We start from the raw sequence: 23,153 nt of genomic DNA, 5'->3' as shown, positions 1-23,153 counted from the left end.
TTAAACAAATAAAAGCGATAAAAAACAAATCTATTCAGGGATTTGATTGAATTTTGTAGAGAAAGGTCATAACTTAATAAATTTGAGAGAACCAATATATATGAATATTATGAAAAACAAGGATTTAAACAAATATGAGACAATAATTAAAGATAAAACATACCAGAGAACACTTAATTTGAGGTTGAGTTCAAAACCATCCAAAGACCTCAAAACAATCAACGGAAAGAAGATACCAATTTCAACCTGAAAATTAATATTAATGCAGGATATAAGCAAACATATATAAATTTGGGTTGTCTAAACTTTATGAGTACCTTAAGGCTTTCCCTAAAACATCAATTTCACTTTGGTTACGTAATGTAATAAGACGGTACAAGCAATCAATTCCATTCTTTAGACGTGTCAAGACGAATGCTAACCACCAGTGTGACTTTATAAGCCTACCTTCTGTTTCTATCCATACACCTTCCGTTTCTATCCATACACCTTTCAGGTCGCAACCCCTATTTCACCTCCCAATTGTCGTTCATTTTTATACTATCAGTATCGTCATCACATTCTTAGTATCGTCATCACGTTCTTAGCTTATCTATGTTCCGATATGAATTTTATTCAAAATTGAGTTTACCCGCCGCAACGCGCGGGCACTCCTACTAGTAATAAATTATTTATTTTCGACTTTAGGATGTTACACACTCGCTACCATCTTTATTTTATTCTTTCATTATTTTCTTTCTACCAAACAACACAAGGTAATTCATTTCATTTCCACATGGTAATCAAGCACCCCAATAAAATGATAATGGCTGAAGAGGTAGGTCCCAGCAGAGCCCAGTTGGACCCGCAAGACTCACCTTGAAAAGAGACGTCTGCGCAGAAACTTACTGGATCCGCAGGACCCACCATGCTCAGAGACGTGACTTCCTTACGCGCAGTACGCAAGCTGTTCCCGCAGGAAATGCCTCCCAATGGTGAAGTACTCTGCCTGTTCCCGCAGCTGCGGATACAAGCCATCAGGGAAGGCCACCCGCGCAGCAAGGCTACACGCACAAGGCACTTAGCTCTCAAATAATTCAGTTGTCACCTGAAGGAATGAGCAAAGCCGGGAACAATCCCGCACAAAGGCGGGAGGGGGAATACTCCCGCCCAAATAAGCCAGTCCGTACGATACGGGAAGATCTTTTGTACTGTACCTGACGAGGTATGGGCAAAAGATCTGACCAAAGATACGACAGCTCATTGACAACAGTATGGCGAGCAGCATGCTCTTGTACTGTATGTCACTATTAGCCGCTGCCTACTCACCAACTCCTGTCATACCACATGCATAGCCGGCAGTTGGTGGAAAAGGAATAATAGTACACAGCAGGCCTGGTCACTGTCAGCCGCTGCCTACCCACCAACTACCAGCATGGCACGTGCGTAGGCCACAGTTGGTAAAACAGGAATACTATTCAGCCGGCTACACCTTCTTGGAAACCTACCTTCGGCTATAAATACCCCAAATGGTATGATCATCTCATCTTATCATATACTATCTCGTATCACATATTATACCTGATATCTGCTCTAGCAATCTCTTAATATACATTTATATTCAAGAGCAATCTAGTCTGATTCTCACGCCGGAGGGTGGTCACAAGGAGGAACCCCCCCCCCCTTCTCAGTGACGAGCTCACGGTGTCTGTTTTGCAGGTTATCAGAAGAACCATCTTTGCCGGGTCTAACCCCTCGTGGGAAACATCTATCTAACCCCCAGGTTATCCGTAATCTGCCCGGGGTCCGATTAGTGTTTCTTCAATGGCGCTTTTCACTTATTATCAATTTCATTTTGTAGTCTACTCTATTACCTGGTATCAAATGAAAAATGCTGCTTAGGTCAAGTCTATACTTTTCCTAAAATTTAATCTCATTGATTATCTCATTTTACGTATATATAGATGGAAAGCGGATATTTTCATAAAGAGAAAGTCAACATATTTACATATGGAAATATATTTATAAATAAATATTTTATTTTAGATACAAGAGAATGAGAGATACTATAGTAAGTAAATAATAAAAGACAATAAGACATAGTGACATGCTATAAGTTTTGGGAAGGGGAAGTAGGACAAAAAAGAATAATATTATTTTGGATACAAACGAATAAACTTGATTTGATAAGTAAATAAATAATAATAATAATAATAATAATAATAATAATATTGATGATCAAGAGTGAGAAATAGAAACAAACGATACGGTGAAAAAGGAGGCAACTTTGAAAAAGGCGGCAAGGAATAAATAAAGTCAGTCGTCCTTCCCAAACACGAATATACGATCGCCATTACCATTACCATTACCATTACCATTACCATTAAATTAAGGAAGCTCACTCCGATTCTTCATTCCTATCCTAATGGCCAGACTCTATTCAAATATTCCGACTTCTCAACTTCCCGATCATCATGCAGATGAACACTCTCGTCACCACAAACCACCTTCTTATGCCCCTGCTGCTGCTGTTAACCGTGCCGGCGGTGGTCGCGGTGGTGGACGGTGTTGTTTCCGGTGCGGCGATTCTGCTCATTTTGTTCGTGACTGTCCGTTTCCTGGTCCTCCACCAAGGAATAATAATAATTTTCGGAGGTCGGCTTTAATTATTTCATTTCTATGTAGCGTTACTGTGTAATTAGATCTGTTCATTTGATAACATTTGTGCTATGTTTATGATTGTGATTAGTTTCTGAACCTAACTTAAAGAATGTATATTCAGAATTGCAACATTTGTGATATGTTTATGATTCGTTATTGTCATCACTTTCTCAACTTAAGCTAAAAGGATGTATATTCAGAATTCTGCATATTTGTGTTACACCATCTGTTTGTTTACAGGTGTTTGAACTTTGAAGGTCTTAAATTGTGATTTGGAGATTTTGATTCATCTAATGTCGCATATAAATCACAAAACTCAGTTTTAACCAACCCTAAATGTAATAAGGATACAACAAACCGCGTAGGTAATTTTGCGTAAATGTAAGGAAACTATGAGTTGTATGAATAAAAGGTAGATAATTTTGCATAATGTTCAAAGTAAGTGTAGGAATTGGAGGGCTCTGTTGTGTGTTGTAGATCTTTGATGCTTCATTTCTTCTAAATTTTGGTTTTAATTAATTGGTAGCATAAGCATATCACTTTTACTCTTAAATCTATATGCATTAGACTGTGAATCAGTTTTCTGAAAGAAGTTGCCATGTGTCAGGGGGAATCAAGCTTCTGTTAATGATTCCGTAAAAATTGAGTTTGTAAAGTTTATTTCCGAGACAGACAAGGGTAAAACAAATCCAACTAACTCATCAAATGAAATATCAACAAATTTGGAATCAGTTAAGGCTTTTTCTAACGGGGTACCTTCAAAGAGTGTTGACGAAAGTCTGTTACTAGAAAAAATACAACAAAAAGAAAAAGAACTGCAGCTGCGAGCTGAAGAAATCGACAGTTTGAGCACCAGATTGAACAAAGCTACTACTGAGTTGAACTTATGTCAAACTAAGAATGAAGAGATGGTTCTGAACATAAAAAGGCTTCAAGAGGATTTAGACAAAAGCAAAATAGAGGTATCGCATTTGAGAGATAAGGATGAGGAGATGCATATGAGGTGGTGGTCTTTGAATAACAAATATGCAGAGACTGAGGCTGAGTTGTGTGAGAGAATTAAAGAGCTTGAAGAAGAAAATGAGACTGCAATTTCTGATGTGAGGAGGAAGGCATTGGAGGCAGAAAAATGGAAAAAAGCAGCAAAAGCTATAGCTTCTGTTTTGGTTACAGGCGCAGATATATTTTCTAAAACAGCAGAACTAGAATCTCTTGTGTTGTATTACAGCAATCGTGCTGCTAAAAGGATGTCAGTTGGAAAGATCAGGAAAGCTTTAGATGACTGCAAAGTGGCAAATCTGTTAGATCCTGGCTTTCTGAAAGTCTGTTTAACAGCTGCCAAGTAAGATTGATACTGATTCAGCTGTTGTGCTTACATAGGTTTAAATATGACTTGTTTTAATCCAACAAATCTTACTTATGATTTGTGTTTGTTAGCTGCCATTTGGTTCTTGGAGACATTGATGGTGCAATGTACAACTACAAAAAGTGTATGGACTCTGGAGTAGTCTGTTTGGAAAGAAGGCTTACTATTGAGGCATCTGATGGTCTACAAAATGCGGAGGTAACATTTACTTTTTTATCGACAGTAATGCCATTTTTAACCACGACTGAAAGTACTTTAGCATACATTAAGATTTGTATGTGTTGAATAAGGACTTACTTAACTTTCTTTTTATTGGCTGCAGAAAGTGGTTAATTTTATCAACAAGTTGACTGAGCTTTTGAAACAAAAGAATGTTGAGTCAGCGACTACTGCTTTGGAGGTTGTTAAAGAGGCCTTGTCAATAAGCCCCTATTCCGAGAAACTACTTGAAATGAAGAGGGAGGCTCTCTTAATGGTATTTACTTTCACAATTTAGTCAGGTTATGCTACTTTAAGATATTGTTATTCTCACCATCGGCTTTATCATGTGTGTAATGTAACAGCTGCATAAGTATGAAGAGGTAATTAAAATGTGTGAGCAAACACTTACCTCTGCTGAAAAGAATTGTGCCTCCGTTGATGACAGTAATCACATGCCCGGTCAGGATCAAATCCGACCATTGAAGCTTTGGAGATTGAGCTTGATGTCTAGGTCATACTTTCATATGGCTAAGTTTGACTTGGCCCTTTCCACCCTTGAGAAATATGAGCAACTGGCACCTCCTGAAACCAAGTAATAATAATGCACACACTCACATACACACACATATATGTATGTATCTATGTATTTATAAGTGTGTATATATCGGGTGGGATATGCTAAAAAGCCTTAAATGTCTAAGGAGCATGATAAGTCACCATGAGTCGCCACGTGCACGAAGGATGAAGAGTAAAACTGTCCAATTGTTTAAATATAAAAAAATCTGGGCGAAATTTGGACTCTCTGTTGTAAACACATGGACGCTCTGTTGTAAATATCTGGACTCACTGTTGAACAAACCCAGTTCAAGCACGCTTAAATTTTTTTAAAAAGATATATCAATAGTATACTCAAATTATAGCTAAAAAATGCTTGATTTTATGGTGCAATCTTTAAAATAAATTGTCGCATAAAAAGGTTATCAACGTTTAGAAAAACGGGGAAGTGGATAAAAATCAACAATGCTCGGCTTTTCCTATTTGCCTCTCCATCCTCTTTTAAAACGTCCACGTCACCTTCCAGCCATCTCAACCATTGATTTGTTTCCATCAAAGGCCTAGGATCCCTTTCACACCTTTTAGACACAATACACTTTTTATATACACGTGCACACACACACACACACACACACAATACACTTAAAGTGTTTACGGCTTTTAAAACATATGGTATTACGGTACAATCCTTTTATACATGTTGGTGATTTTTAAACCAAATTCCCCCAACAATTTTTAAATGGCCTTCGCCCTTTTTAAACATTTAATTCTCATAAATTTAACTATAATATTGCTTTGTTTTTTTTAAGTAAGAAAAAACTTCACATCTTACGTGATTACTAGTATAGTAGTGTCTGTGTTCTGACCTGCCACATCGCGTGTACTGTGCCTTTATATATATATGGTATATTGGTATCTGAAAAGAATCTAGTTTGATCAATTTTTGTATTTTTCCTGTCCCACATTGCAGAAATAACGGGCCATCTTTTCCTTCATCTGCCACTATCAGCGAACTTCTTCACTGTAAGGTGTGAGGCTATATTACGTGGTTTCGGTTTCGGTTTCCTATCTATTTGAAAATTTTGACTTTGTAGACTTTCAGTTGACTTGTGATTTTTCATGTGATGTACATATATTGTACAATGGTTCAGAATGCAGGAAATGCAGCTTTTAAAGGTGGGAAGTATAAAGAAGCGGTGAAGCTTTATAGTAATGCTATAATGCAAAGTATAGTTACAAAGTCTTTCACTGCTATCTGCTTATGCAACCGTGCAGCTGCTCTTCAAGCTTTGGGTGAAGTCACTGATGCCATTGCAGATTGCAATCTTGCAATAGCTCTTGATGGAGATTACATGAAGGTTTGGTATATACATTTTTTTTTGTTTTTAGGTTATACACATTAATTTGCCTTTTTTTTTTAATGCAGGCAATTTCTAGGAGAGCAAAACTACATGAGAAAATTAGGGACTATGAGCATGCAGCCATTGATTTTAAGAGATTAATCACGCTTCTTGAAAAGAAAAGTGAGAGGAAATACGAGGATGATTTAACGGTAGCTCGTCGACAGCTTTCTTCTGTGAATCAAAACATGAAAAAAGGAATGACTATGGATCTCTACCTCATCTTGTAAGTTTTCATTATATTTATTTGTTTGCATTATTTTATTAACAATTGTATTCTCATTTATTATCCGATGATAGGGGACTAAAAGGGTCAGAATCTGGTTCAGAAATTAAGAAAGCGTACCATAAAGCTGCACTTAGACATCATCCAGACAAGGTTTTTTATTTTTAAATTTTGGCTTAATTAATTTTTTTTTTCAAATTTGTTTCTTTTTAACTTGTTTATTTTGTATGCAGGCTGGTAAGTTTCTAGCACGAAGTGAGAGTGGATTAGATGGTGATGCTTGGAAAGAGATTTTTGCAAACATTCATAAGGACGCAGACAAGCTTTTTAAGATAATCGGGGAGGCATATGCTGTACTATCTGACAAAAACAAGGTTTGTTTAGTTTTTTTTTTCATTTCATTTAAGGTTTCTCCGTGTTTTGCTAAATTGTACTTTTCTTGACCATGAATAAACTATCTATGGTCTAATATTGGCATTTTTTTCAGAGGTTTAGTTACAACCTTCAAGACAGTATGCGTGATGACTTTGGGTGGAGCTGTGACGAGTAGATGGTTTTGGGCTGTCTGTTGGAAGAAGGTACACCCCGGGTGGTTGAACTAACATGATCATGGTAAACTTTTGTGAGTACAAATGAAATCGGTTTTCTTATTTTGTGCCCTTTTTTATTTCTGCCCTAATGTTTTATGACTTCATATCAAAGGTGGGGTACATGGGCAGATTGTTGTATATAGTTTTTCTTTGCAAAAAACCGGAAGTTTTATCGTATTAAGGTTTATAGTTATCCTTCGTTACAACTAACAAGATCTTATTTTTGTGGTAAAATGGGTAGTCATTGGTAAAACCATTAGGTCATTTTAACTCTTAAGATGTCAAGACATAACCTCAAAGTATTGGAGAATGAGTGCTTTTTCTCCCTAACCGCAATGGGTGTAAATACAAGAGAGGAAGCCCTAATGGGCCTGCTGAACAAATAAATTCAAATAATTGCAAAATAATATTGACCAAATATATCACCAAATGTACATCATCTAAGATTCCCCTCAGTCGAAACAGAGGATTGTCATATGCAAAGACTGAATCGAAAGCGTGCGAACAAGTGATGAGGCAAGCCTTTCGTACAGATGTCAGCATAGTAATAGTCGGCTGGAAAATTTAAGACTCGAATGACCCTGATGTTCGCTTACCAAATATATTACAAATATGTATATCATCTAAGAATAACAGCTCTAGGTCCATTTGTCATGGGGTTGGTCTAGCTTATTGCAATTATTGGTATCTGGTTTCTACTTTGGTTCATGCTAGATTTAACATTTTTTAATATTATATATAGCTTCGGTTATTTGGCTGCAAGGTTCATATATTGTTAGTATTGGTCATATATGTAGAATTGTAGATGGGTGTTTAGTGTGGACCTTGTGAACTAGTCGAACCAGATGTGAAAAAAATCAACAGGAAAGGTTGTGTTAATATATAGGGTGCTCCATGCCTTGCTTTCATGGTGCATTGGAGTGGTCTTGTTAGTAGGGCTGTATTGGCTGATCCTTGTTGGTTACTTATTGTTACTTGTTGCACCAATTTTATGATCCTCGTTAGTTTGTTACTAGTTGTGCTGATTTTATGATGCATGTGGCTGTATATTTGATCTTAATATATTATATAACTATTCATCTTAATATATGATATAACATGGCAACTATGCACATAATTTTGGCTCACAACACCATTGTTAAATTCAAAATAGCAAGATGATCTTTTCACGTGATATTATTCTCGGGCCTTCATTTAGAATGTCATGTAAGCAGCTTTCTATTTTATCAAGCCAATCAATTATGTTATACTTGAAAATCTTAATAAATAAGTTATATAAATATTTTAGATAAATATGCACAATTTCGTTAATATCCTACTAGCATAGTATAAGTTAACCTTTGAATATGATTAAATATAATGATATTAACATTTCTTTTAATCACACGGGTCACTATCCAATGTTGTATATAAAGAAGTTTTTTGAGATTTATGAATTGTAAAATTTTTGTTATCATTATTTGTATCATATTAATGCATAATGTATTATGTTATTAAATTTAACTTTTTTTATTGTAATTTTTTAATCACCCGTACATCATACTGACTTTATCTTAGTTTATTGTAAATTAATACTACCAAATCAGCCAATTGTCCATTTTCCTTTTCCCCCATCATATGCCGACAACACCTATCCATCACCGTCTTTCGCTTTAATTTCCACTTTTCTCCCTCTACACTCCACTCCAAAAATGTAAGACTTTACATTAGAATAAGATACAAACAAATATGTAACATTCGTTATTTTTATGTTTCGTTGTAACATTTTTTTTTTACGTTTCATTGTACCCGGCTCGTACTATAATTCTGGTTTTGATTTACTAATGAAAGTGTATTTTATCCATTTACCATGCATTAGTGCCATTACAACTTGCTTATGTGTTTTAAATATCAAGTTATAGCAATTAACGACGATTTTAGAAACTATAGGGGTGGTTATTGTCAAAAAGGAAACTATGGTAGAAAACGACCTCGCCGCTTTAGGCGACGAGGGTGGCTGGCTGGCTTCGTGGCGTCACTAGACCCATGTTACAGCAGCTTCTTTTTCTGGTTCGTTTAAGTGTGTTTTAACTCGTTTAACCACTCAAACTCTATCCAAATCAAGTGTAATTCAAAATAGAATGATTCCAGAACATTCCCCAATCAAATCCTATCTAAAACCTATGAATTTTATCTTTTATTTCGAGATAATTATCATGTTTTAAGTGTTTATCTCATTCATTTTGATTTCCAAACGAATTATCATGTTTTATAATTTTCCATCTTCATCTCCATATCTATAATTACATTAAAAACACTATCTTTTCTCTTTCATTTTCAATTAAATAATACTTTTTTTATACTTTTATCATTATTTTTTCTCTCTCATTCACTCACAACCACTTTCAAAAACATTAAAAAATTATAGAGATGAACAGTGCGCTTCTTCAAATTTAACCATGAACAGTACGTTTTCTTTCTTCTCCGCTCACAACCATTTTTAACTATCTTTAAAAAATGGAGTACCCCCTCACATAATTTAGAGAATCCATTGGGAATGCTCTTAGTTTCGTTTATTTAACATTTATGGCACGCTACTAGATTTATACGTCTGATTTGATTTAGTTTTTGGGTTAAAAAATGTCAAATGGAAAGTAAAAAAATCGTCATTCAAAAGGGTCTCAAATTTTTATCTCGGTTTAGGCCTCCGAATACGTTAAGCCGGCCCTACATTGAATTCGTCAAATTAAAGCAGTAATTACTTATGGGCATTATTTTCATGGTGGAGTCATGAGGCGTAATAATACTTTTTAAATTATCATGAGAGAAAGATCATATACCCTAATAATAAGGCCATAGGGTATACTCTAACATCCACTAGTGTTAAGCTTGTTAAGATAGTCCATGGATTATGCTTTTAATGGGTTAAAAGAAAAAATATGTATTAATTACTAATTGATTTGTTATTTTAATAGGAGTGAGATTGAGTTAAATTAATTAAACCATTTTCTTTGGATGAGAGGGAGTAAAGAGAAAAAAAATGAGTGATGTGGAGCATATATGAAGTTAAAAGAGGTTAGAGGATACCCCATGACCTAAGTACACACTAGTCGAATGTAAATAAGGTTGGATAATAAATACTGTAACCAAAAAATATAAATCCAAAATTAATGCACGGAAAGAGTGTGCATTAACAGAATAGAAGTATAACACGCGACTTATATCGCATAAAACATTTCATTTATGATACTCAAGTGGGAATGCTTGTTTAAAATCATCTATTATATGATTTTAACATAATTTTTTTTACAAAAATTGTAAAAATATAGCGTCTCCCTAATAGCTACTTTGAGGGTTAATAATATTAAATAGAACCACCCTTGGAGGGGTAGGTGTTTTACTATTATCCTTTTATTATTAACTAGTTTTTTACTGGGTGCGTTGCACCGGGGCAGGTCGTTAAAATTCGGGTGGTGGTAAAACTAAGCGTTTTTGGTCCAAGCGTTGAGGTGGTAGGTCGATATGAATTCGGTCGGTTTCGGTTACGTGCTTTATTGTGCCGGAACTAAAACAAAAAGGTTACAAGAATTGAGGTAGACCAATGGGGTGGCATCAGTTGGTAAAACTCGAGCGTTGATAAAACCCGACCATTCTCGATCCTGGGCGTTGAAACGGTGAGTCTTTGCAAATTCGGTCGGTTTCTGTCACGCTCGCTACGGTACCAAAACTAAAACAAAACAAAATAAAATCGGCATTCGGTCAATTTCTCTTACGTTCGTTACATTACTATAACTAAAACAAAATGAAGTGAGTCTACACGAATTTGGCCAGCATCCGTCACGTTCGTTATGGTACCAGAACTATAAAAACAAAACAGGTATTCGATAGGTTTTTGTTACGTTTGTTAGGAACCGAAACTAGAACAAAAAATAAAATAAAAAACAAAAATAATATGCTTGACTAGTAAAGTGCCGAAAAGCGACCCAACAGGGCTTTGCGGCACCAGAGATCACAATTGTTATATAGTAATTTTATTTTACGACCTTTTATTAATCAAGTGTTACCCCAAAAACTCATGAACTCCACCAATAAAATTTGATTTAAACTTGTAACTCTCAGTTTTATATAACATTTTGTTAGCGGTCCCTATTTTTATATAATTCGGTCGTTTATAGAAAAGATAAACATAGTGTTTGACATATTACATATGAAAAACGAAATGAGAAATCATGATTCTTAGCAGATTTTTAGTCATGAAATCGAGTTCAAAGATTCTAAACAGTTTACATGAAAAACCGATTTCACTGAGTTCAAAAATAATAAAATCCAGAATTAGGATTATCATATTTTCATGAATGTATTTTCGATTTCTAGTTATAGAGCTGATCATTTACCAAATATAGTAAAAAGAAGGGTGAATTTGAATCGGATGATATTGTTTTAGTTATAAATTATGCACGTCTAAGATTAACTTAATTTCCCAATTAACAAACATGATGGCTCGTATTCGATTACCTCATCCCAACCATGACAAAACCTAATTTATTGTCTCTTTGTTTCATCCTTTTAGCGTTCCGTTTGATCATCACATGCTATGCCAATGCATCCAAAGGTATGTGTACATACATGTAATGTACGTTTTGGCTAATTAATACCGTTTTGACATAATTTGGATCTTGTAATATCTATTGGCTAAGCCAAAAGAAATGCAATGGAAAATCAAGGTTAATATGTTCAAAAGAATAAGAATTATGTTTCAAAAAATTAAGGGAAATTTCTTCACATATTTTAAAAAGCCATTTGGTCATGCAATCAGGAGTTAGAAAAAAGGTTTCTTGATGTACAATTATTTGGCAGATTGTATGCGTTTTATTAATGTTATAAGGATTCAACAAATGTGCACAGACCATGAATTCAACTATGATGACGCGTCGCAGATTGGACCAAAGAAATGGGGATCTCTGAGTGCAGGTTTTAAAGCTTGCTCGGATGGGGAGTCACAGTCTCCTGTTGATATTGAAGCCAAAAAAGCAAAAGATCAGCACAATGACTTGAAACGGTCTTACAAAGAAGCTCCTGCCAAACTTTTCAATAAAGGCCACCATATCGCGGTATGCTCTCTAGTACCTAATAAGCTCATGCATGCTACAATGATATCTGTTCTTACATTTGTTCTTGTTATTGTTCTTACAGTTGTTCTTGTTATTATTATTATTTTAAATTTCATAATTTTTTTAGGTTGAATGGGACGGAGATGCAGGAGGAATAGAAGTGAATGGCACAACTTACAAGCTAGTTCAATGCCATTGGCATATACCTGGGGAGCACACTTTCGACGGGAAGAGGCATGTGTTTTGTAGCATGTTGAATCCTTTTATTACGGGATGGCTTACTGGTTGTTTATAATTCAAGTGATAATTATTGTGCATGATGTTATAGGTATGATGCAGAAATACATTTTGTTCATAGCAATGACAAATATCAATTGGCAGTTGTTGGCGTTCTATACGCCATTGGAGAGCCTGATCCCTTTATTGGAAAAGTACGCATCTTTCTCTACATTTTTATACACGATGTGTGAAAAAGAGTAGCTTATATATCTTAGTGAACCCTAAAAGATCATGTAATATGTATAATATGAAAATGAGTCTTGATACTTCTAGTAGCAAAATGGGTTTATTTATAGAGATGGTATGAAATGGATAGGTCTAGTAATGAGATATGAAGGTAATATATCTTACTTTTAGAACAAACTAGCAAACTCTCGAATTCTTCTCTTAAATATGCACCTTCTGTTCAACACATTTGAGTAGGGACATCTTTATCTAACACTTGGGTACGTATCACTAAGCCAAACACCCTTTGGTTATATCCCCGTATATATGAATGTTTTATATTAAATATGAAAATGAATCAATCAAAACATGATAACTAATTAATGTTTTTGGTTTTACTACGTTAATTTATAGATGGTGTTAGTCACTTAATGTATGATGCAGTTGTCTGAAAGCAAGTTTAAAGAAATCAGTGCCAATGGGAATGATTTGGGGAAAGTAAGTGCAAGTAACATCACGAGTAGCAAAAAGTATTTCCGATATGGTGGTTCTCTTACAACTCCTCCATGCTCAGAGGGTGTCACTTGGACCGCTGCTGAGACGGTCAAATCGATTTCAAAGGAACAAATCGAATCACTCGAAGGTCCTCTTGAAGCCGTAAGTCTTATTTCCTTCCATACAATTATTAGTTTACGTTGTGTAACCCGTTGATAATGTGTGAGAGAACGACATTATATATAGGCTTATAGCAACGATTGTATTTTCATAGTTATTTAACATTAACTTAGAACCAAAAATTTGTAATCTCTTATGTTTTTTTACCTAAAGTACTCGATCTTGTCTGATTGTTCTAGGAATTTAAAGAAAACGCCAGGCCTGTTCAACAACTTAGTGGGAGAACAGTTACGCAATTTGAAGACAAAGAGTAAGCCCTCTTATTTTATAAATATTTCTTGATTACTTTATAATACATGAGACATGCTACTTTTTAAAAGTAATTAGCATAAGGTAATATTGGGGTAAACTTGTCCGTTATAAAATATACATAGAAATAATTATAGCACTGCCTCGCTCAACTTTTATAAATTTAGGAAATAGTTAGAACTTTGAACCTTCATCTTTACCCATTTATTCCTTTTGATTTTAATTGTAAACCAACTTTCTACCAACGATTTTCCAATGGCCGTAACTTTTTCATACTATATATTTTTTTAAAATTGCAATATAAATATGAGCATTTTATTGTCTTTAATTTAGGTATTGTATTGATATAATTTTTTTCAATTGAAAAAATTAACATGTTACGTATGGGCGTTCACAATTCGGTTTTAACGGTTTCTAAGTTAAACCGTGAGCTAAACCATCGGTTTGATTTTTTTCATTGAAAACCGAAACTGAAACATCAAAAATTTAAACTGAATCGTTACTAATTATTTGGTTTCACACATTGAGCTTCAATAATAAGTTTACAGTCCGGTCTGGTTTTATATGGCCTATTTTCAGTATAAACCGTAAACCAAACTGTTTTCTATGGTTTGAACATTCAAAAACCGGCTGGCCAAAATTTGGTGATTGGTTTAAACGCTTTCAAGGTTTCAAACGAACCTTTAACATCCATAATTATTACATGGATTACCAGAATTTTTGTTTCCCGCCTCATCATATGGGTACCCATTAGTATATATTTAACTTTAAGGTGTAAAATAAGTGGTCAAAGGTTCAGACTATGTACAACGTAATATTTAGCTTTAAAAAAAAAATTGAAAGAAACAAGGAACCCGTATAATTCATTTCATATTGGTATTATTCACTTCTTCACATCTTTTATTTACTAATTACCATAGAAACTCAATTAAAATATTTCACACTTATTAAAAGTAAATATTGATTAATTATAACAGTTATAAAAATTAATTAAGTAAATACTTATAAAAAAAATTATATTTTTTTGTAAATAAGTAAAGTTTTTTTTACACAAAATAAGTAAACTAAATAAATAATAAAAAGAGAAAATTACTAGTTGCGTCCCTGTGGTTTTAGGGCGGAGACACAATGAGTCCTCGAAATTTTTTTTGAACTGGTTGAGTCCCCGTGGTTTCAGAAACGAACCATTTGAGTCCCTGCAGTTACTTAACTTTCATGGTAAAACTTTCATTTTTCTGAAACCACATGGACTCAAATTGTTCGTTTCTGAAACCACGGAGACTCAACCAGTTCAAAAATTTTTTCGGGACACATTGTGTCTCCGCCCTAAAACCACAGGGACGCAAACAGTAATGGAATCATCAATGTCTTAACGATGTTTTCATGACGGCTTTAATTATTGTAGGGGCACAGGAGAAGACGCGAAACACAGTGGGGCGGAATCATCGTCATCAATACTGCAGCTTCTAAGAAACGGAATCATCATGCTACTTCAAATATATATTTTATTATATTTATTTTAGGTGGTAGCGTTTTGGTTTTAGATACAGAAATACATACGTGCTTAAGATGCATGCACCATGTGGTGGAAAGTCTAGTGCTTTTGTTATGTCATTTTCTTCTAATTCTTCGATTTGTAATTGTTGTTTATTGATATAAATTCGTTTTACTGGTAAAAGAAATTACATATGTGATATTTTTATTTTATTGTTTGTAAGTTGGGGTGCTAGACTCTTTAATGAGTTTATATCATCGATTTTCGTTACAATGACATATCCTAACATCAATTTACACTACAACAGTTTTTGTTTGATTTGTCATTAGTTTCGCAACAATAAATTTTCCAATGTCGTCGGTATAGCTCTTAGCGGTGACAAGTCGTAGCAAGAGGTCCACCATTACTTCGACACTAAGAGGAAAAACATGTTTTCATAAAAGGTGTCGCCTTTATAATATGACTCATTCGCGACGACATGTTGTGGTTAAAGGATTGACTCACCGGCTTTTTTAAAATTAAAATAAATATTTTAATTAAAAAATCACCTTTTTCAACGACTTGTCGTTGCTAAAGGTTAAATCTTACAGATTTCTCCTAACTAAAATCAAGTGTTTGATAAAGTCATTTCTAGCGTGTTGACATGTCATCGCTAAAGAGTTGGCCCAAACACATATTCTTGATTAAAAATATAGATTAAATAAAAATAATTTCAAACCTTTGGCGATTACGCAGCATCGCTAACGGATGTTTAATTTATTAATTTTATTTTTTATAGTTTCCAGATTTTTATTGAACCATACATAAAAATGAAAACAGTAAATTGACAACTAATTACAATAAAAAACCGTGAAGTTACATAATCTAATTACACAATAAAATTGCAATACTAATTATCATAACAATCAAATATTTTCATCTTCATCTTAAGTCAACAACCCATGGTTTTTTTAATTTTAATTCCTTGATCTTGATTTACTGTATATACAATACACACTATTGAATATATACAATTAAACATTACTAAACATATACAATGCATGATATTAAACATATGTAATATAACACTATTGCATATATTTACTACATTGATCATTTTCTTCTGGTGAAAATTAACAAAATATAATAATGATGAAAGGAAAAAAAATGAAAATATTTTTTCTTTAATTAAAAATATTTTTGAGTATTTAAAATTTCCTTTTCTAATGAAGAGTTTGTTCTTAATTCTTCTCCTATATATATATATACGTATTTCTAACCTTTATATACATATAACTTTATGCAGTGGAGGGTTATTGTACAATAATATCTTATCGTATATTACGTACATGATCTTCCAGAGCGTTGGGTTAAAAAATACGCGATGACAGTTTCGTAAATAACCCAGACCAATTCATGATCAAATTCGTCGATTACAAATCCATTCTGATCCAAATTCTGAACTCATCGCTCTATCTCATCCAATTTCTAAACCCTAACCAGAGCTTAAAGTATGAAATCTCTAAAGTCAAAAACCAAAATCAAAATGAAACGTCGTTGAACATCAAGAATCTTCAAAATTGATCAAAAAATGATGATTTAATCAATCAAATTGATGTGTAGAAGCATTTAGATTCATCAATCGATTATGAAATTGCAGAATACTACACTCAATTGAGCTCTGATTACGGTTCAAAATATCACGTTTAAAAATTCTGAACAAAACTGAAGACACTAAAACGTGTTCTGACCAAAACACATTTAAACATTCAAGTTAAACGTTCTGACCAAAAATTAACACCTTTAAACGTTCAAATTAAATGTTATGATAAAAACGAACACCTTTAAACGTTCAAGTTAAACGTTCTGACAAAAAACGAACACCTTAAAAGTTCAAGTTAAACGTTCTGACAAAAAACGAACACCTTTAAACGTTCAAGTTTAGAAGTTCAGAACAAAAAAGTTTAGAAGTTTTGCTTAGAAGTTCTGTTTAGAAGTTCAGAACAAAAATGTTTAGAAGTTCTGTTTAGAAGTTCAGAAACTTAATCAGAGCTCATATATGAAATTAAACGTTCTACACAAACCTTTAAACATTAAGAAGCTCATATCTAAAATTAAACTATCTGTAACATAAAATTTAACACTGAAATCACTTCATATAATCTTGTAATCATCAAGAAATCATCAATCGACCATCGATCTCGTCATATGAACAAATCTGGAATGTATTTAGACTTCTATCAGTTGAAATCAATTTTCAAATTTTCAATTCAATTGAAGTGAAGACTACAATGGAGTCAGTGATGATGGTTGAATGATCGTAACGGTTAATTGGGATGAAAACGAATTGAAAGAATTTACAATATTGCCATCGCGTGTTTTTTGAAATCAACGGTGTAAGGGTGTCGCGTATGTAATGTACGATAAGAGATTATTGTATTGGATCTTTTATCTACTTATTTATGCAAACCTACTTACACATTTTGGGTCGAAACAAATCATACAATTTCTATGCCCATTAGTAACATATATATACATATACGCACATATGCAACAACATATAAATTAAAAATACAAACATGTATATGCATACATACACATATACAAGTATAAGTACATACATAGCATACATAAATAAACATACAAACCTAGGGGAGGGATATTTGAAAACCTTGTTGAGTTTTAAAAATTTAAGAACTTCATTCTTGGCCACACATTTAATTAAATGGATTAGATTATGTTGTTGAGATTAAATCTGATCAAAAAATCAAAGTATGAGAGAGAATAAAAATGCAAGTGATTACACTAATTTTTGCGTTCGTTACACATATACAAAAAGTCGACTCGGTGCGTAAAAAATTCTGTAATTTTTACGTATATGTAACCTACATATATTACGTATGTTTAAAAAAAATTCAAAAAAAAATATTACATTGAATTCTTTCGAGTTCTTAAAACTTGAAATCTCCCATGCAAACCTATATGTATGATATGCACGCATATATAACCTTCTATGAATGTCGTTAATTACAAAAATTCATCAAATAGTAATTCTGTCAAAAAAATTCCAACGGCAAGTTTTCTTCTTTTGAAATCTCTATATTTTACAAAATAGTTGTTTTCAATTGAGTTCATCCAAAAATCACCTTTTGAAACACAAAACTCAACCATGACTTTCTCCAACCTCTCACATTATTAACCAAAAAACAATTCAAGCCAAATATGAAAAGGTGATTAGTTACGTAACACAGATTCTGAATATTGTCCGTCGTTGATTTCATGATCATATCACCGTAATTCTGCAAAACCGTTAAATCGAGTCTTCGCTTCAATTCAACAACAATGTCAAACCCCAATCTATCATCACTTATATTCATTTATCTTATGATCCTATCATCACAGTCCATTTCGATTTGCATGGCTGATGAGTCCAATGAAGCAGGTACATATGATCCATCCAAATATATATATATATATTTATGTTTTGTTATGTTTTGCTTCAATTGATGATTACCATTTTGTCAATATTAATTGCCCTAACCAAATGTGGAACTTGAGGACACCTAATATATGTATCGTAATAAAATGCCATGTTGTTCTTCCCTGCGCAATGAATCTTGTAGGTCTTCGCCATCGTCTCTTGCTTGGAACATCAAAGAATGATAATTCTCCTAAAACCTTGAACATACCTCCCATTATAGGGGTGCAGCGGGATTCTGAAGGTAACATCTTTCAAACTAAAATAATTTGTCTTGATTAATTATGTTAATCACATGTTTGTAACTTAATTAATTGAAATTTAAATTAAAGTAACGTAAATAAAAGGATATATAATATAATTTAATTAAAGTATACGTGTGTCTGTATATACAAGGTGAGGAGGAATTCAACTATGTAGATGGGACTCCACTTGGCCCAAAGAATTGGGGAAGTATTAAGTCGGAATGGAAGATTTGTGCGGATGGAAAATCACAGTCTCCGATTAATATTGATGCCAAAAGCGCGCAAGTTACACCAGGTGACTTGAAACGTGCTTACCTGGATGCACCAGCCCGACTTATCAATGGAGTTAATAATATTGGTGTAAGCTCAACCGATTTTATTGCACGCGTTATGATTAATTAATTTATCACCATATTATCATTATTCATGTTAAAATTGTTATTGTTATTTTTTAGACAGAATTACAAATTTTGTCCTTTAAAAAAAGCCAAATTACGGTTCGTGTCCTTTTCTAAGTTTCCTTGCAGGCGGTGTACTTTAAACTTTTTTTTTCTACACGTTATGTCCTTTACGCTAACTGGGTTAGAAAAACTCAGTTAAATGCCCTCACGTGAGGCGCATGTGAGGGCATTTTTGTCTTTTCGTCTACCCTGCAACTTCTTCTTCCTCTTTCTTCTTCATTTTTGTTCTTGCATATATTGTTCTGTGTAGATTTAACAAGCTTGATCGACAACAGAATTCCACCTTCATCAATCACAAACCGCCTGATTTCATCAACACCGATCAAATTTCTCAACACCCCACACGCCAAACCGACCAACTCACCACCCGAACCAGACACAACAGCATCATCACAACCATTTTCACAAATCTTTAACAACGCAGACACACCACCGTGAGCAGAAACCGACCACGCGTTGTCACAGTTCGCCGTGACTTTCATCAAACACCTGGCAGACAACTCTTTACCCAACTCGCTTTCACTCTCCAAACCCTTAATCAACAAACCAATAACCCCAAATCCTACCAACACACTCTTATAACAATCAAACCCACAAATTACCGCCACCGATTTCAACGCCTCTTCTTGAATCCCCAATTCTTTCGAACTAAAAAACTTCATAACTGCAGGAACAAACCCCTCAATCTCCATTGCAATTCTCACATACCTTTCATCCTCTTGAATCACCTCATTAAAGAGAACCAACGCCTGCATCTTCATCTCAACTCGCCCAATTTTAAACCGACACAGCAAATCATTAACATAAAACCTAATATCGTCTCTTGACGCACCAATCCCAGGTTTCGAAACCACAATCGCGTGATTATTATTCAAAAACAACAACAACCCATTATCACCAGTAACATATTCAGACAAACCCTAGAAGGAATTGTCGAATTTCGCGGTAATAATATCAAGATCACTCTGCATTAACAGTTTGCCACTGTATGTGTTTTCAATACACTTCTGGGCCAATTTGTTACAGCAATTTATTGTTTCTTCAAGGGTTTGAATGATTGTGAACAGGGTATTACTTTCTCCGTAGTTGCCGGTGCCGGAATAAAATTCCGGCGGGAAGGAGTTGAGAACGTTGAGGATTTGTTCGAGTTTGTGTCGGATTATTTTCCATTTGGATTGGAAGGGTTTGATGGAGTGAGAGAGGAAGATTAAGGATGAGATTTGGTCGGTGGTTTTTCTAACCCAGTTGCAGGGTAGACGAAAAGACAAAAATGCCCTCACATGCGCCTCACGTGAGGGCATTTAACTGAGTTTTTCTAACCCAGTTAGCGTAAAGGACATAACGTGTATAAAAAAAAAGTTTAAAGTACACCGCCTACAAGGAAACTTAGAAAAGGACACGAACCGTAATTTGGCTTTTTTTAAAGGACAAAATTTGTAATTCTGTCTATTTTTTATTTTAAGGTTGTATGGCAAGGAGATGCAGGAGGAATAGAAGTGAATGGTTCAACATACAAGCTAATTCAATGTCACTGGCACACGCCTTCGGAGCACACTATTGACGGGAAGAAGTATGTATGTGTTTAATTTGTAAGTAGTGTTGTATATAACACGCATATATATGCTATTATGCTAACAAATACTATTAAGCTGTGTGCGTTTTATTTACCTTAGAGAAATCAGTTTTATTGACAGATCACAATGTACTTAAAATTAAAATCTGGTTCCTACCTTTATCAAGGTTTGTAGTGATGTTTTTACAGGTTCGATGCAGAACTACATTTGGTTCATTCAAATGACAAAGGACAAAAGGCAGTTGTTGGCATTCTTCAGAACGTTGGAGCACCGGATCCTTTTATTGGAAATGTAACCCCTCTCTTAGTCTCTTTCTCCATGTATACATACACTGGGTGTTCGTTTCAAAACCAATACTATATTGAGAACTCTGATAACCACTCTAACCTTTAAACTAGGTGTTATATTAATTTGCATATAGGCTTTCAATATGTCAAGTATTCATTTATTTTTTTTAAATATGACGTTTATATAGCATTTTATCTGAAAAGCATATGTGTGCATATACTATGTGCATATATGTACACTTTTTATACTTTTAAAAATAAATCCCGAAGATAGGAGATCAATTAACCATATTTTTAGATTTAACCATATTCATCAAAGAATACGCATACGTGCTTATGTGTTTCTATTAGTTCTCATCATACTAATAGTTATGAAATGAACATGTACGTCCATATATAATTATATATAGATCATTCGCACGATCAATGGTGGTCTTCATCCCCCCATAAGTTGATTAATTTTCATACGCAGCTAACAGAGAAGATCGATGTACTTGATACGAATGAAGAAATTAATTTGGAGAAAATAAGTGCAAATAGTATTAAAGATGGTAGCAAAAGGAATTATAGATATATTGGTTCCTTTACTACTCCTCCATGCACGGAGGGTGTTATTTGGACAATTGAAGAAAAAGTTAGATCGATTTCACAGGATCAAATCAAACTACTTAAGGGATGTCATCAACGTGTAAGCAACAGTTCACTATTATGGTTTCTTTTACTTGAAATTAAAGTTAGCTAATTGTATTATTATTATTAGGGAATTCGTGAGAATAGGCATGTTGACCCAACAACATATTAACAATTAATGTAGGCATTCAATTTCTCAGGCCGTAAAATAGGCAACTCCAAAAGGAACCAATTAGAAATCTTCAAGTGGAACTAACTAAGTATGCTTAATTTTAGCCCGCCATAAAAATTATAACAGGTTCACAATATAACCAATCAAATAGTTACACATGTAAATGTGTCGGCTCTATTCTAGTCGGTGGGCTAAATGAGCCGACTCCATCTTAGCCGGCACAACACAGAAAAAAAAGACAGTTTTTTTCCTGTGTTGGCTATATTTTGCTATTTTTGATAGTCAATGCCTATTTTGATGATTATCCTTATTATTACTGAAGAGGTATGTACCCGCCTCAACACCGAGCGAGGCGGGTCAACCCACAAGATATGGACAAGAGGCTTGAAATCAAGACATTATGAAGGCACAAAGCCAAAACCTACGCGCATGGCGCATATCACATATGCTCACGCATATCACATATGCTCATGCATCACATGCTCAGGCATCATATGCTCAGGCACCACAGATGCTCAGGCATCACATATGCTCATGCATCACATGCTCAGGCATCATATGCTCAGGCATCATATGCTCAGGCACCACATATGCTCACGCATCACATATGCTCACGCATATCACATATGCGCGTGGCGCATCCGCGCGTGGCGCATATCACATGCTCGTGCATATCACATCTACGCATGAAACATCTGCGCGTGAGAATAAAGAGAAGACCTCGCGCATCCTCAGGATAGGCGCGTATCATACATGCACATAATCAACCTCGTCCATATCCAAATCAGGATTAGGGCAACCTTGATTGTGCACGTCAGACAACCTTCCAGAAGGTATCTTTTTAAGGAATAAGAATATGCTGATGTTGACAGCTGCCAATGAAAGGTGGACAACTCAGCAAAACCCATGTGCTACCACGTGATTATAACCAATGAAAAAGCACCAGGTGTCCCAAAGGACACGTGGCGCAAAGCAATTGGAGGAGGCCAACAAGGCCCTAATTGGGTCTGAGCCCAATCATTGGAAACCCTAGCACTATAAATACCACATCAACTCCACAAGGAGGGGAGATCAAATATCATCTGATAACATCCAATTACACACAATAACAGAGTATTCTGCTATTAAGCAATACACTCCAAATTCCTTACTCTCACATATTATTATCTTCTCCTACAAATACTTATTTTCACACCGGAGGGTTACCCCAAAGAGGACCCCTCTGTCCCTTTCTGAGGGGTAAGTTTACGGTGCTGTTCATTTTGTAGGTGGAAGAACCCAGATCCATCAGATCCCAGAGAACCATCGGTGAAATAGCATAATCACACCCGAGGAAAGTAGATCGTCTACCAGTGAGTCGATCCACGTTTCTTCATTGGCGCCATCCACTGTTACA

The 23,153-nt window shown here is 34.6% G+C and overlaps 4 protein-coding genes across 4 annotated transcripts; 3 read left to right on the top strand and 1 right to left on the bottom strand.

Moving 5' to 3' along the window:
* The first annotated feature begins 2,404 nt into the window (after nt 1-2,404).
* LOC143541006 (uncharacterized) lies at nt 2,405-7,017 on the top strand. Its single transcript, XM_077033932.1, has 11 exons — nt 2,405-2,634; nt 3,248-3,982; nt 4,078-4,204; nt 4,329-4,481; nt 4,570-4,799; nt 5,733-5,790; nt 5,914-6,120; nt 6,189-6,388; nt 6,463-6,541; nt 6,622-6,762; nt 6,876-7,017. Exons 1-11 carry the CDS (start codon nt 2,405-2,407, stop codon nt 6,936-6,938), a joined length of 2,223 nt encoding a protein of 740 aa, XP_076890047.1. The 3' UTR covers nt 6,939-7,017.
* A 4,835-nt stretch (nt 7,018-11,852) lies between these two features.
* LOC143541005 (alpha carbonic anhydrase 4-like) lies at nt 11,853-13,441 on the top strand. The gene is made up of 5 exons (XM_077033931.1): nt 11,853-12,149; nt 12,196-12,302; nt 12,397-12,499; nt 12,957-13,169; nt 13,367-13,441. The coding sequence occupies exons 1-5, from the start codon at nt 11,853-11,855 to the stop codon at nt 13,439-13,441; spliced, it is 795 nt and encodes a 264-aa protein (XP_076890046.1).
* Nucleotides 13,442-19,310: 5,869 nt separating this feature from the next.
* On the bottom strand, nt 19,311-19,855 carry LOC143541004 (uncharacterized). Its single transcript, XM_077033930.1, has 2 exons — nt 19,378-19,855; nt 19,311-19,336 (listed from the first exon to the last, which is right to left on the bottom strand). The coding sequence occupies exons 1-2, from the start codon at nt 19,853-19,855 to the stop codon at nt 19,311-19,313; spliced, it is 504 nt and encodes a 167-aa protein (XP_076890045.1).
* A 292-nt stretch (nt 19,856-20,147) lies between these two features.
* LOC143541003 (alpha carbonic anhydrase 4-like) lies at nt 20,148-21,702 on the top strand. Its single transcript, XM_077033928.1, has 5 exons — nt 20,148-20,162; nt 20,558-20,664; nt 20,857-20,959; nt 21,090-21,105; nt 21,366-21,702. Exons 1-5 carry the CDS (start codon nt 20,148-20,150, stop codon nt 21,695-21,697), a joined length of 573 nt encoding a protein of 190 aa, XP_076890043.1. The 3' UTR covers nt 21,698-21,702.
* Nucleotides 21,703-23,153: the final 1,451 nt, after the last annotated feature.

The sequence above is a fragment of the Bidens hawaiensis genome, unplaced genomic scaffold (assembly GCF_021521415.1).
Source record: "Bidens hawaiensis isolate Kalapana, Puna unplaced genomic scaffold, B.hawaiensis_p1.1 tig00012466_1, whole genome shotgun sequence".
Classification (NCBI taxonomy): domain Eukaryota; kingdom Viridiplantae; phylum Streptophyta; class Magnoliopsida; order Asterales; family Asteraceae; genus Bidens; species Bidens hawaiensis.
Note: the sequence above shows the minus strand (reverse complement) of the source record. Positions and strands in the feature narration are given on the sequence as shown.

What these genes read in the sequence shown, in the direction of transcription:
- LOC143541006 (XM_077033932.1), top strand. Translation starts at nt 2,405, where the DNA reads ATGGCCAGACTCTATTCAAATATTCCGACTTCTCAACTTCCCGATCAT. An exon ending in ATGGATCTCTACCTCATCTT is followed by an intron (nt 6,389 to 6,462) that starts GTAAGTTTTCAT and finishes ATCCGATGATAG; the next exon opens with GGGACTAAAAGGGTCAGAAT. An exon ending in TACTATCTGACAAAAACAAG is followed by an intron (nt 6,763 to 6,875) that starts GTTTGTTTAGTT and finishes CATTTTTTTCAG; the next exon opens with AGGTTTAGTTACAACCTTCA.
- LOC143541005 (XM_077033931.1), top strand. Translation starts at nt 11,853, where the DNA reads ATGTGCACAGACCATGAATTCAACTATGATGACGCGTCGCAGATTGGA. An exon ending in CTGATCCCTTTATTGGAAAA is followed by an intron (nt 12,500 to 12,956) that starts GTACGCATCTTT and finishes TGTATGATGCAG; the next exon opens with TTGTCTGAAAGCAAGTTTAA. An exon ending in TCGAAGGTCCTCTTGAAGCC is followed by an intron (nt 13,170 to 13,366) that starts GTAAGTCTTATT and finishes TGATTGTTCTAG; the next exon opens with GAATTTAAAGAAAACGCCAG.
- LOC143541004 (XM_077033930.1), bottom strand. Translation starts at nt 19,855, where the DNA reads ATGAAGATGCAGGCGTTGGTTCTCTTTAATGAGGTGATTCAAGAGGAT. An exon ending in GCGGTTTGTGATTGATGAAG is followed by an intron (nt 19,337 to 19,377) that starts GTGGAATTCTGT and finishes AAATCTACACAG; the next exon opens with AACAATATATGCAAGAACAA.
- LOC143541003 (XM_077033928.1), top strand. An exon ending in CACACTATTGACGGGAAGAA is followed by an intron (nt 20,665 to 20,856) that starts GTATGTATGTGT and finishes ATGTTTTTACAG; the next exon opens with GTTCGATGCAGAACTACATT.